The sequence below is a fragment of the Melanaphis sacchari genome, unplaced genomic scaffold (genome assembly GCF_002803265.2).
Source record: "Melanaphis sacchari strain LSU unplaced genomic scaffold, SCAv2.0 Contig261_pilon_pilon, whole genome shotgun sequence".
NCBI lineage: Eukaryota > Metazoa > Arthropoda > Insecta > Hemiptera > Aphididae > Melanaphis > Melanaphis sacchari.
In genome coordinates, this window is record NW_020271135.1 from 500,177 (window position 1) to 514,419 (window position 14,243).

General features: G+C 26.2%; 2 protein-coding genes across 2 annotated transcripts; one reads left to right on the forward strand and one right to left on the reverse strand.

The window, feature by feature from the left end:
* The first annotated feature begins 1,198 nt into the window (after positions 1-1,198).
* On the forward strand, positions 1,199-6,786 carry LOC112595247 (nucleolar protein 58). Its single transcript, XM_025340383.1, has 16 exons — positions 1,199-1,403; positions 1,498-1,574; positions 2,377-2,476; positions 2,538-2,746; positions 2,822-3,021; positions 3,541-3,686; positions 3,772-3,898; positions 3,960-4,123; positions 4,227-4,429; positions 4,496-4,626; positions 4,691-4,813; positions 5,532-5,606; positions 6,328-6,390; positions 6,458-6,517; positions 6,600-6,662; positions 6,737-6,786. The coding sequence occupies exons 1-16, from the start codon at positions 1,359-1,361 to the stop codon at positions 6,784-6,786; spliced, it is 1,836 nt and encodes a 611-aa protein (XP_025196168.1). The 5' UTR covers positions 1,199-1,358.
* Positions 6,787-11,381: 4,595 nt separating this feature from the next.
* Positions 11,382-13,169, reverse strand: LOC112595221 (DNA/RNA-binding protein KIN17). The gene is made up of 2 exons (XM_025340354.1): positions 12,630-13,169; positions 11,382-12,251 (listed from the first exon to the last, which is right to left on the reverse strand). The coding sequence occupies exons 1-2, from the start codon at positions 13,009-13,011 to the stop codon at positions 11,455-11,457; spliced, it is 1,179 nt and encodes a 392-aa protein (XP_025196139.1). The 5' UTR covers positions 13,012-13,169; the 3' UTR covers positions 11,382-11,454.
* Between the last annotated feature and the right edge of the window lie 1,074 nt (positions 13,170-14,243).

Below are 14,243 nucleotides of genomic sequence, written 5' to 3' on the forward strand. Positions count from 1 at the left end.
TAATTACTAATTGATAACAATAAATCAGTTGTATGGAACTACAGATCATGATTCGCGAATCAATGTTCTTTAGCCTTAACGTCGTGGTGGGAAAATATCGTATTCCCACTAACATCATGCAAGTTTCTTATTTCATTAGTATTAAGTAGTCAAGTAAATACCTAGAATATTTATTTTCTTTGACAAATTATAATATTCATGAACGGACTTTTTTATTTTCTAATTTTATGGCCAAAGCTTTAAAACTTTGAAGGCATTAACTAATAACTTATATAAAACGCCAAATGGTATCTACTGCACGTATCGTCATTTAAAATAACCTTAATATTCTAGTCCAACCAGTACATCATACAATTACACTTAGATTCACCACTAGCCGTGCTTAGATCATAATATTAGCATGACAAATTAAATTAAACGTGGCTGCATCAAACTTTGATGCCAACTCAATAATCACCAGCCTAGTACTCCCCGTATCGAGAGAAAGACGTGCGTCATCTGCATGCTATGTCACCATCTTACAAACGTGTAGAATAGCAAATTCTTCAATCTGAATAATCTATTTGACTCTATCGTGTTTAATATTACAGTGAATTTACCTATAATCAAATTTTAAATAAAGAATATAAACCAGTGAAATTCGGTCTTTTTTTATATATTTATTCTCAAGTAAGTTATGAGCAGCATTTTAAAACATAATAACAGTTTAGATTTTCAAAAAGCTTATAATTCATTTTAAAATAAAAATATAAAGAAGGCCTACGAGGTTCACAGGGTAATATTCTTACTTTTAAATTTGATAATTACGTAAATTCACTTTAATAATAACACGACAGTTAAATGGATTTTTCAGATCAAACAATTAACTATGCTATGCATTTGTAACACGAAGACCCCACATGCGGTCATGCGAGTGTAGCGTACTATTAAGTATTAAACAAACGCGTATATAATATTATGACCTAATTTCAAGAGTAATGCTAATTGAAATATTTGAAATTTAAAATTGAAGCACAATGGTACTAACTAAAGAACCCAAAAACATATTTTATTCTGTGATAGTGTGATAGTAGATGGATTCAACCAAGTTTTAAACATTTTTAATTTGTAGACATCACTGAATATCTTTTTCATCCATGACTAGCGGCATGTATTAACCTTAAAAAATGACGGGTGTTGAATACATTTCCCAGTTATTATATTCAATGTTGTTTAAAAACCGAAATTCGACACGTGCGTGTATCATGTCTGTTTTACTAGTTGAGTGTTGTGTTAATTGATTCAAATTTTCGTATTTAAATACAACTTTATTGTATTGTATGGTTTTCAACAGTTGACGATCCAAAACAACATCAAATATGTTGGTTCTATTCGAAACTTCTGCCGGTTACGCTATATTTAAGGTATATTGACGTTTTTATAAGCAATATTATTCATTACCACGTTTATGTTTGTCTACAATGTTAAAAATTATACGTGTAACGTTTCGTGTTTCAGTTACTGGACGAAAAAAAATTGAAAAATGTCAGTGATCTGTACAGCCACTTCGAGTCACCAGAAGCAACTTCAAAAATGTAACTAAATATTCCTTTTTATTTTTATTTAAATGTTACTGGGCTTATATATTAGGTATATTACAAAGTTGGAAGTGTTAATATCAACCCTAGATTAAATGCTGTTAATAGGCTAATTTTATTTTTATTATAGTTGACCATCTTTAAGCACAATTTAAAATTAAAACTAGGAATTGTTTTAAATTAGTTTGATAGTTTTAGCTATTTTTTGATGATTAATATATGTGCACATGTTAACTTTGATTGTTGTTCAACTATTAATTTTATTTTCCAGTTTCAATCACCAATCTAACCTGTTAATAAATTTGATTAATTGTTTGTAGTTAGGTCAACTCTTTAGATTTTAAGAACTGAATAAAATCTACAAGTCCCCATTATTCATTTTACCAAGATGATTTCATGCATTCAATTTTATTATGAAGAAAAAAAGGAGATCAAATTATAAATTACTATAATTATTTTTTATGTTGTTGTGCTATACAAACACAAACATCCTGGTCACTCCATAGCAGCAATTTATTAATAAATGATAGACACTATATTTTATTTAAATATTTTCATTGTAATAGTTTTAAGTCATAACAAATGTGATGAAAAATTAATATTCATGTTATTCTATTATAGTTGTCAGTACTAAATTTTAAATATATGTTTTAATTTTTATGACATGTTAATATTTATATTGCATTTTTTCACTAAGAAAATGTATACAATCATTGTTTTTCACTTACTTGTTTTATTAATGCACATTTAAAAACTTATTATTTATTAAATTAAATATTGAAAAACTAATTAATTACAGAATAAAGTTGAAACATTTTCAAAAATTTGATGACACTACAGAAGCTTTGGCGTCAGCTGCTTCCTTAATTGAAGGAAAATTATGCAAATCTTTGAAGAAAGTATGTTATTAAAACAAATTATAATTTTTTAGATTTTTTTTTATATTGTTTCAATTTTTAGGTTATTAAATCACATGTCAACAGTAGTGATTCGTTAATGGTTGCTGACCCTAAATTGGGTGCAGCTATTAAAGATAAATTTAATATCAGCTGTGTTTCAAGTTCTTCTGCAGCCGATTTGTTACGATGCATTCGGTCTCAGTTTGAAAATTTATTGGTTGGTCTTCCTAAAAAAGACTTAACTGCTATGTCCTTAGGTCTTGCTCATAGGTAATATATTTAATTTATTCATATATTAATTATTTTATTTATAAATCAGTTTTAAAATAAATTTATTTTTTATAGTTTGTCCCGATATAAGTTAAAATTTAGCCCAGACAAAATTGATACAATGATAGTTCAAGCAATTGGACTATTAGATGAACTTGATAAAGAAGTAAATAATTACATCATGCGATGCAGAGAATGGTATGGTTGGCATTTCCCAGAACTTGGAAAGATTCTTACAGACAATTTAGAATATGTTAAAACAATCAAAGTACTTGGTAAGCTGTAATAAACTATGGTGTTCTAAAAAAAAAAAAAATTTTAGTTGTTTAGGAACTATGTTCAGTATTTGCTCTTAATAATTTAATAATTGTTGTTTAGTATTCACTTACTTATTAGAGTATTTCCCTCTAGGAAATAACTATTCAACTTTCAAATTTTTTTTTTTTAAGTAAAAAACTTTCAAAGACTAATTTCCACGTTTCCAGGACTTTTCAAAAGATTATCAATTATTTGTCATTTCCATAAACTTGTGTCTATCAGAGTCTTAAACACAAATAGTAAAAATTGTAATAAATTGATTTATTTCATTTTTTTTCTTTTTTTTTTTTTTGTATATTGTGTTATTATTACTATTAAATAATTAAAATAAAAAATACATAGCTTGGGTTAGGTAATGTATAACTTTTTAAAAAAAATCGTTGGATGATGAATTAAGAATATAAACCTTAGCTACATGAGTTAAAGCTGGACTTATTTTTATTTTTGTACTTATATTATCATTTTATTTTGATTAGGTATGAGAGAAAATGCCAAATCAATAGATTTATCTTCTATTTTAAGTCCCTCTTTAGAGGATCAAGTTAAGACTGCTGCAGAAATATCTATGGGAACTGAGATTGCTGAAGACGATATACAGCATATAGTACAAATGTGTGATGAGGTAATTTTTATTATCATAAAATACATTGCAATTTTTTTTTTTTTTTTTTTGATTTTTTAGAGTAATAAATTATTATTGATTATAGATTTTAGATATATCTACTTACCGAACATCGCTATCTGATTATTTAAAATCTCGAATGATGGCCGTAGCACCAAATGTTACAGTACTTCTTGGCGATCTAGTTGGAGCTAGAATGTTAGCTCAAGGAGGTAATTATTTTTCTTCGATTCTATCAAAACTATATTTGTAATTTATTGTTTTAATTTACAGGATCTTTAGTAAACGTTGCTAAAATGCCTGCATCTACAATTCAACTTTGTGGAGCTGAAAAAGCATTATTTAGAGCTTTGAAAAAAAAACATGATACACCTAAATATGGTCTCATTTATCATTCCAGCTTGGTTGGTCGAGCAACTGCTAAAGTTAAAGGAAGGGTAAGTGTATTTAGAAAATAAAAAAAAGAATAGAAGATAAGGACTTTAATATTACCAGTGATTTTTTTCTGTTTTTATTTTGACGTATATATTAAATTTCTAGATGTCACGTATGTTAGCAGCAAAAGTTGCTCTTGCTGCACGTTTTGACGCATTTGGTGAATCTGAAACAATTAATTTAGATTTGGGCACTAATCATTTGGCCAATTTAGAATATAAACTTCGTTTAATGGAAGAAGGTTCAATGACAAGAATTAGTGGAACCGCTAAAGCTAAAGCTAAATTTGAAAAATATCAAGTTAAAAGGTAAATACTTTGTTAGTTTTTTTTATTTTTTTATAACTTACTCAATTTATACTATGATATATCCAGAGAAATAGTACAGTATTCAGCTGCAGCCGATTCTACTATTCCTAGCAATAAACGTAAAATAGAAGATACTGACATAAAAGAAGAATATTCAGAGGTAGCAATTAAAAAAGATATCAAACAAGAACCGGAAGGTACATTTTTTATAACTTTTTTATTTTACTTTTTTTTTAACAATCTTGTACATATCAACTATAGGCCAACAACCTCCAAAGAAAAAGAAGAAGAAGAATAAAGAACAAACTAATGGGGGGGATAAATCTATTAACAATGGTGCCGATATTTCAGTAAAAAGTGAACAAGAATCAATATTAACTGAAGGTAAATACAAAATTTAAATACTATACCATATATTAAATTATTTTTAGTATTATGGTTTTTTATAATTCATGCTATAAAATATCTTAAAATATGCATGCATTTATGTCCTTAAAGATATTTCATTTTTCATTATAAACCCAAAAATTACAAATTTATTCATCATTTAATTTTCATATGAATAAAACTGTACCTAGTCTAGAATATTATATATATTATAACGCCAAACAAAAACACATACAATACCAATAGACAAATTCACATCAACTGACTATATAAATATTCCTTATGACCTGGCTTAATGTTTTTCATGGCATAAATAATTGAGAAAATACGTGGTAGATGGATTATTTAATCATTTTAATCTATTTTTAACTTCTAGAAAATGTATATTAAACATTGTATAGCATGTAATAAATATTATTCTCCACATTACATATTGTTTTAAAAAATTTTTAGTAAAATGTATGAAAGATGTACTTAAATACAAATTAAACAAAATATGTGCTGAAATAGAAAAATAATTGCCTTAAACTTCTAGTACTATGAAACAAATGTTTATATTATTCAACTGTTTTAAATAATTATTAAAAAACGTGTTAAGGTCCTATAAGCCCCTAGCTGTATTGATAAGTAACTAAATCGCCTATGTTTTGTTTAAAAGAAATATTTACTATATGTTAAAAGTTGATTGCTGATATAAAAAATAAAAATATTATAGAGCAAACTCCAAAATCTAAGAAGAAAAAGAAGAGAGAACTTCAAGAAGAGCCAGTTGTAGAAGAGCCTGTAGTTGGTATGTAAGATTTATTCAATTATATTACTAAGTATGTTAATCAATGTGATAAATTTGGATAACAATTAATTTAAAATTTGTTATCTTTTTTTATAATTTTTTCCAGTTTAAATTTTAAATCATACATATTTTATAGATATTTAATATTTATTTTAAATATACAATCTGTTAATCTCTTAATCAATAAGTATAACATTTGAATTGGTCATTAATATGAACACAAAATACATATTAAATATTATTACCAAGCTGTGACATATTTTATACATAAAGTGTTAACTGTATATAATACTTAGTTAAGTAGCCAAAAGCAGCATAGCAATATTTAAATTCAACCTATTTAATCTTGTGTAGTTTGCTTTAATATTACTAAGAAATTTTCTTTTGTCAAAGTTTACTTAAAATTAAAAATCTGATATATATGTATGTTGGCTTAAGATTTTTAAAGTATTGTGCTATATATAAGCATTTTCAAAATTTAATATTTTACATATTCATAACTTATAATTTATAGATTGATATATTTTTTAAAAGTGATAAACAATTTAAAATAATATTCTTAACTGAAAGTTTGATAATTGGTTAATTCTTATAATGAAGCTAATATCACAAGAAGATTACTTCTACCAAATCCTTTTGCGCGTGGATTACAGAAAGAAATTAATTAAACTACTTTCATTGTCCTAATATTAAATATTAATCTTTCTCTTTTCTTTAGAAGAAAATGTACCTAAAAAGAAAAAGAAATCAGTTGTTGTTGATACTTCAGTTACTGAAGTAGTTAGTAAGTAGACACTGTGTACTTGATGATTTAAAGTTTTATTAATTATTAATTATCATTTTATTTCTAGCCGAATCAGGCAAAAAGAAAAAGAAAAATAAGAGTCAAGTTGAAGAAACTGAAGCTATTGGTATGATAAATTACTTAATTATTTACCCTACTCGTTTTCTATTAAATTTTATTATTAATTTTTTTTTTTTTTTTTACAATAGAAAATTCTCCCAAGAAAAAAAAGAAATCCGTTGTTGCAGATATTTCAGTAGATGAAGTAGTTAGTAAGTAGTACTCGAGTAAAAATTTGTTTAATTCGGCTTTTTATATTGTTATTAATGTATCGATTTTTTTATAGCTGAATCGGGTAAGAAGAAAAAGAAAAAGAAGAAAGATCAATCTATTTAATTTTTTATTACTGAATATAATTTTATCGCTTCCAACAATTATTACAATGATTCATCATGTTCAATTTTTAAGATATTATATTGTTATGAATATATACTTAACAAAATTGATACACAATTTAAATATGTGTAGTTATTTTTTTTTTACTGAGAACTTGAATATATTTACACTCAATTTTATATTAAAGTGCTAATGCGTGCTATTTACAAATGAAAATTATTTTAGCATTACTGTTGTATTTGTATATGGGGTTACTGTATAATTTACCAGGTGATCAATCTGATCATAGACGTGTGCAGAGTTACTGATCTGGTGCAGCACATATTTCTATTTTATTGATGTCTGTTGATAACTTTTATTTTTAGGAACATTTTCAGTAAATGTTTAACCAATAGGTATGTTGTATATTTATCAACACCAAAAATAAATATCTATTTTATGTGGTTCTAATTTTAAATATAGAGTATATACCTGCATTATCGTATCACAAACACGTAAAAAACTAAAAAACTAAAAAAAAATTGGCATTACAGAAAGAGCAGATGCAGCCTAAGCTATTTACTATACCCATACCTATGAATCCGAGTGTACTCATTATTGTGAGACGTCATAAATGTATTAAATCTTTTTACATAATTTGATGTCAATACACAGTTACATGTTCATTTTATTTATCGACAAAATAAATTTTTAGTTTAATTTCCTTAGACAAAATATACTTGGGAGTACTTTGATACTTAATTTTATATTATAAATATAAATTTTAACATTTCATCAGAGAAGTTAATGCATTATGAGGATTTAAGTTTCTGATAAGTGGAGTAGTAATTTTAGTGAAGTAACCTGGTGGTATTTCTGATTCCAACATCTTTTCCATTGATCATAATATTTATGCAATAAATAAATATATGTGTCATATAATTTAGAATTATATAAAATGTGTTGTCATGTTATATTTTATTTGAAAATTAATAAATATAATAGAGTTAACTCCCCTCCATTGAATTATTTACATGTATGACAAAATGCTTATAAACACTCATTTAAATGAGGATCTAGTATTTTTTTTTTTTAACAAGTCTATGGTAACAACTGACAATTGGTGAATGAGAATCACATGTATAATTACTACATTTAATGGTTATTACTATCAAAAATTTATTTAAAATTATATCTAATCAATGAACGATATGTCTAAAAAACATATTGCCATTTTATGGTATATTTCGTGTTTATTATTACTATGAATATTGAATAAAACAACCGAGTATGTGAATCCCCGCCCCCAAAGATATTTAAATATAATATCAAACCCTTCTCCCTAAAAATAATATCCTCGTTACATGACTGAGTAGGTAAGTAATTTATTTTTTTATTATAATTAATGCTTATTGTATAAACTATTAATAGGGCATAGGCAATAGCCTAAAATTGATTTGAATATTTTTTAAATGTCAATGAGTGTATAAAATATGAAAAAGTTTCAAATCACCATGAAAATTATTAATTTATATATACATATGTTAATAATTAAATATTACAACATAAAATAATAAATATTAACGCTATGCTTTTAATAAAACTTAGCGACAGCGGACAAGTTCTATAATAGATTGCTAATAATTAATGACTAACATTAAAATGAATTAGGTACCTACTAGTATTTAAATAGCAATATAAAAAAACATAATATCATAAAATGTAGGCACCTATACTTAGTGATATAGGCTAATAGTCCGTCTCCACTCGGAATCGTTTATCGTAATTCGTAAACAATAATGGCTGCATCCTAGTTGGGCTCTGAATTAAAAATTGCTATACTAGTTGGATCCACGATTTTTATAGGTACTACACTAGTTGGGTCCGTGATTTTTATAGGTACTATACTAGTTGGGTCCTTAATTTTTTTTTTTTTTTATATTAGTGAGTACTACATAATATCATTTTCCTTCCCATTTTAACAGACTTAGGACTGTCTATGATCTATTTAAACCAAAGGTATGGTTAAAAATGTTTTTTAGTTTATTTTATTTATATTTTTTGCCATTAAAAATATAAATTATTAGATTTTTTTTTTAATGGTAAATGGCAATTAAATACAGGTACTAAACAAAGAAATAATATTAAAAATACCAAAAAAGTAATAGCTAAAAATATATTGATTATAATCAATGTAAATAACAATTTTTTTTTTTCGTTTGGATTGTATATTTACTTTAAATAATCCCGGATCCAACTAGTGTAGTATGTACCTAAAAAATTAAATCCCGGACCCAACTAGTGTAGTACCTACGATTTAACCCTAGTACTCTGGAGACTCTGGAGACACACTAGTTGCCTCCCGAAGTCAAAAAGGTCAATCATTTTTATACGAATTGCCTCCCAACTATACCTATACGAGTTGCCTCCCGACGTACCCCAGACAGCAAATGTTTGTCTAAAAATACTATTATAACATTATTCTACATATTATTATACCTAAGACTGATGTTTTTAACTGCACTATATATTTTTAATAAGTAGTATAATATGTTTTATTTTTATTGATTATTTTTATATTATTATTGTTTTTAACCAACTCTGATATTTTTAATAATGAATAAACATTATCTATTTATGTGGAATTGTTTAGTGAAGTTTATGAACCACTACTTAATTCTATATGGGAGGCAACTCGTATATAATTATGAACTATCTGGTCATCGGAGGCAACTAGTGTAAATTAACCTTTTTATTTACGATAAGGATGGGAGGCAATTCGTATATTTTGAGAGGCAACTATATAGTATGCGCCGAGTACTCTGGACCCAACTCGGATGTACAGACAATAATGTATCATATTGTATCGTTAAATTAAATTTGTATCATATCATTAAATCATTTACAGTGATGTTCCACTCGAAACCTGCATGTACCTACAGCAGAATGGTATCCACTTTTTATTTATATTTTTCCTCGTTATTTTGTAAAAAATATATATTTTGACCTTTCAAAAATATGATATTAGATTCAATTTGCTATTAGTAACTATCATTAAAGTTATGAAGATCGAAACACTTTTTTCTACTATAAATATGGTATATACCTACAAATGAAAAATAATCATATCATTGTAAAATTTATAATGCTTTCAGCCCCCACTCAAAAAATGTATTACAATGTTCCGAATACTTTAAAGGTGCACACCTATAAAAGACAGTTATTCACAATAGTACCTATTGAATTAAAATATAAAACCTTTGTATAACTTTCTATAAGACATTATAATTCTCATTGGAATTTTAAGCGTTAAGCCCGAGTTACTTTAATATCTTACGATTCTGGTAGTCTAGTACTGCAGTTCTCAATCTTTTTGAGGCCGCGACCCCCAGTAATGTCACCTAGATTTTGAACGACCCTTTTAATTTTTTTCATGATAACATTAAAAAATAGCGATAAATTAATATGATTATTATTGCATTCAAATTAAAATAATAATAATAACTTGATAAATTCTTGGAACTAACATTTGAAATAATAATAATTAATAAGTTTATTTAAAATACATTATTTTTAAATAGTGATAAACATTATACCCATCTCCTATCTGTGTACCTACATATCAGTAGGTACATGGAAATATTTTTTATATATTTGCAACTCTCAGTTGGAGAATTGCTGGTCTGGTGACTAGTACACTGTTTTACTATTATTTAATGAAATTAATATTCTTTAGATGTACCCATAAGGCATAAGTACCTACCTGGCTACCTATATTAATAAACCATAACATTAGGTATTCATAATATGGAAAATAACAAGGTCTTCTCCCTGTCATGTATATGTATACCTAGCCTGATTTCGACAGTTAGGTGGTAAAGTAGGCAGTATACTAAATATTTTTATTGAATGTGAAATTAAAGACAAAATAGTCATGTCAAAACTAATTTGTTCACTGAGTTTTAGCTTCATTATGCTTCGACAATACATGGAATAACTTAGTACTTACCCTATTAAGTCGTGCCAAATGTCTTTTGTAATTTTGGAGTCAATACAATAATACATTTTCAGAAGTTTATAAACTCCAACTCAAATATTTAAGTGTTCCCATGACTTCTGTTCCTTCTGAACGGATATTTTCAAAGACTTATCAGTTGACAAATCACTACTGAAATAATATACTTCACAGTTCACCCTGATAATTTAGATCACATTATTTTTTTAAATATAGGTAGTAATTCAATTGTAATAGATTAACTTTTTAGTATTATTTAACATTGTACCTTGTAATTATACTAAGTCAGTAAGTTATTGTCTAATCGTCATACAATTTAGCTTAATCTTATTTTTATTTTAAAATATGATATTGTGTTAAATAATTGTATTTTATAGCTTATCTATTTTAGACTTCAGTTAAAAATTATAATAAAATTATTTATTTATTGTTACAAATTTTAAGTTAAATTATACATATAAATAATTAATACACATAATTATATAACTTTAGACATGACATACGTCAATCATCCAAGTATTTGCTTATCCGGACCACCCTTGAGATTAATTAATCCGGATAATTGGAGTTCTACTGTATCAATAAATAAAAATCAAGCCCGTCTTATTATACTTATTTATTTTTTGAAAATTTACACATTATTTACAATTTTGTTTTATTACTACACTTAAAAACTATGATTCTGCTATATGTTGTTTACATATATCTTCAAATGGTAAACGTGTTATGATTTTACCAATAGCTGGTCCACTTTTGAGCTTGATATCAACACAAAAATTATCTGAATCTATTTTAATTATTTCCGCTTCTCGTCCAACATGCATACCATTCACTACTATTACTCTGCCACCAACATTTGGTATAACAGTTTCAACATGATTTTGATCCAATTTCAATTTCACTTTTGGATCAAATAATTTTACCATGCAACCATATTTGTCGATTACTTTAAGAACGATTCCTTTTTTTCCTAAATATTCTAGACCTAAAGTTTTAGTGGTTACTTTTACAACAATATTTTCTAAAAGCCAATAATCTTTTCTCATATAATTCTTCTTTTTAGTCTCTTGTTGGATTATTTCTTCAAGAGCAGATATTTTTCGTTTCTCAGATTTACGACTGCTTGATTTAGATATCATAGACATGCGATCAGAACCAGCTGTACTTAAAACATTTTTGATTGGGGCAACAGTTGGTTTTTTGAAAGTATCAATTTTTAAATTCAAAGACAATTTTTCATCTTCTTCCCGAATAAGTTGTTTGGTATTGTCATCTTCAGTTTGTTTCTCGGTAGATTCTTTTTTTTGGCCTTCTCGAATTTGACGTTGCAAAAAGTCCATTTCACGTTCTTTGTCATCTTTTTCTGCTTTTTCTTTTCTTCTCATTTTTTCTTCAAGTTCGATTGTTGCTGGATCACGGTCAATGTACGTTATAAACCATCCTTCATCTGTCTCATCAACCACACATTTACCTAAAAATAAATGTAAAATACAATTAATGTAAGTAAATAATATGCTTATATTTTGAATAAAAAAAAAATTAAATAAAGGTATTGATTATTTTATATATTTTATAAGGAATAATTTTTATTTTGAATAGATTCACTCATTTGATCTAAAATATTTGACATTAAAACATGATTTATTTAAGTTTTTAGAAAGATAAGTTTGACTAAAATAGTCATTAGCTAATTTAAATAGGTAGGTATTATGGGTGAACTAAATTTAATAATAATAACTTAAATTCATACAAACAATGATTAATCAAAATAATTTAAAATAATATCCATATAAGATGTGTAGGTATCTAAATAGGTACTATTTAATTTTTTAACATATCAATTAAGTACCTGTTTTCCCAAGCCATTTGACAAATCCGGTTAGAGTTGTCCACTGAGTGGCATTCATGTGCAGATGGTTTCGATCTGAAATGTATTCCTGGTATACTTTGTTCGCTTTTACTCTTTTAGTACCAAATTGTCGTTTCAAAAGGAATAAAAATCCCTTGGAGAATTCATAACTAAATTCACTTAGGTAACGTCCGGCGTTGTCTGCAAATAATAACAGTTGCCGTTGATGTGATTCAGACATTGTATGACATTTGAAGCCATTTTCGTCCCGACACTGTTTGTTGCACATCTGACAAAACCATCTTAGTTTTTGTAATCCTTTAGACTTGATCTTGTTAGCTATATATTTTGGTGTTCCTGGTTCTGCTCGACCTTTACCCATTGTTAGTTCACAATAGTTATTACCACGTCCGATAGGAAACTACTAATTAAAGTACTATAATAATTATTAAAACAGTTAAAACTATAATATTTTTATATTTTCAGTTTTGCCACTGTTTGATCAGTAAACTCGTAGTATTAGAACTTGGAAGTTATAGTATCAACATCAACATTTTTATCATATTATTGATAAGTAAAACAATACCGTGAGTAGTTGATAACCATGGACATAATATTATTTTTAATTTTATGGCAGTAACAAAAGATAAGTGTTCTAATCGTAGACCTATATAATATTCTAGTATAAGGTCTATGGTTCTAATACTATACCAACATTTCCCGCATAAATTTAAACACAATTATTTTAGAATAAAATAATTTTATTATAGTAAGAAAGATATCGAAAAATGCATTATTAATAACTCTTGAATTTTATTTTTGTTTATCCAGACTTTTTTTCTAGTATCTAAACTAAATATTTCTGCTCTAGTAGTTTATGTAAAACATAAAGAAATGTACCTACCTATTGGCTTATGTATTAATATTATGTGCTTATTTACTAAAATTTATAAATATTAGTAAAAAATGAAGTTGAGGAGTCTAAAGTCTAAATATTATTTATAATTTAGCTTCAAAATATTCAAAAATATTCATTTAAATAATAAGTCATATCAAAAGAACTTGAAAGAAAGAATTTGAGAGTTATTCAATATTTTAACGTGGGCCACATCTAACGCAGTTAAACATTTTGCAGTATATTTATCAAACGATTTCCAATAAAGTAACCTTAGTGATTTGATTTTTCGGAAATATTAAATTTACCATTTACCAAACAAGTAGGTACCATTTATATCCTATTTCTATACATATTTTATTTAATTAATAGTAAAAATTTGATTAATTCTTTTTAAAACTAATTTTTATGAATAAGTATGAAAATATAAAGTTATACCTAAACATATTTTCAAAGTTTGAAGTACTGTGATGATTTGTTTAACTGTATAGGTATACAAATAATTGGCGATAAAATGGTTCTTTTTCTTTGTAACATTGCTGTTTTGACTTTGACTTTAATGTTATATATTATTGCATACATATCACTTGGCATACTTTTATGTTTGTCATTACACATTACATAATACAATAAGAAAATACTCATGAAATTATGAATACCATAATAAAAGATATCGATATAATAAATACAATAACATAATTTATTCATGTTTAAACATC

Coding starts and splice junctions, on each gene's coding strand:
- LOC112595247 (XM_025340383.1), top strand. CDS start 1,359: ATGTTGGTTCTATTCGAAACTTCTGCCGGTTACGCTATATTTAAG. Junction 2,477..2,537: donor TATGCAAATCTTTGAAGAAA/GTATGTTATTAA, acceptor TTCAATTTTTAG/GTTATTAAATCACATGTCAA. Junction 4,124..4,226: donor CTGCTAAAGTTAAAGGAAGG/GTAAGTGTATTT, acceptor TTAAATTTCTAG/ATGTCACGTATGTTAGCAGC.
- LOC112595221 (XM_025340354.1), bottom strand. CDS start 13,011: ATGGGTAAAGGTCGAGCAGAACCAGGAACACCAAAATATATAGCTAAC. Junction 12,252..12,629: donor CAAATGGCTTGGGAAAACAG/GTACTTAATTGA, acceptor ATTTATTTTTAG/GTAAATGTGTGGTTGATGAG.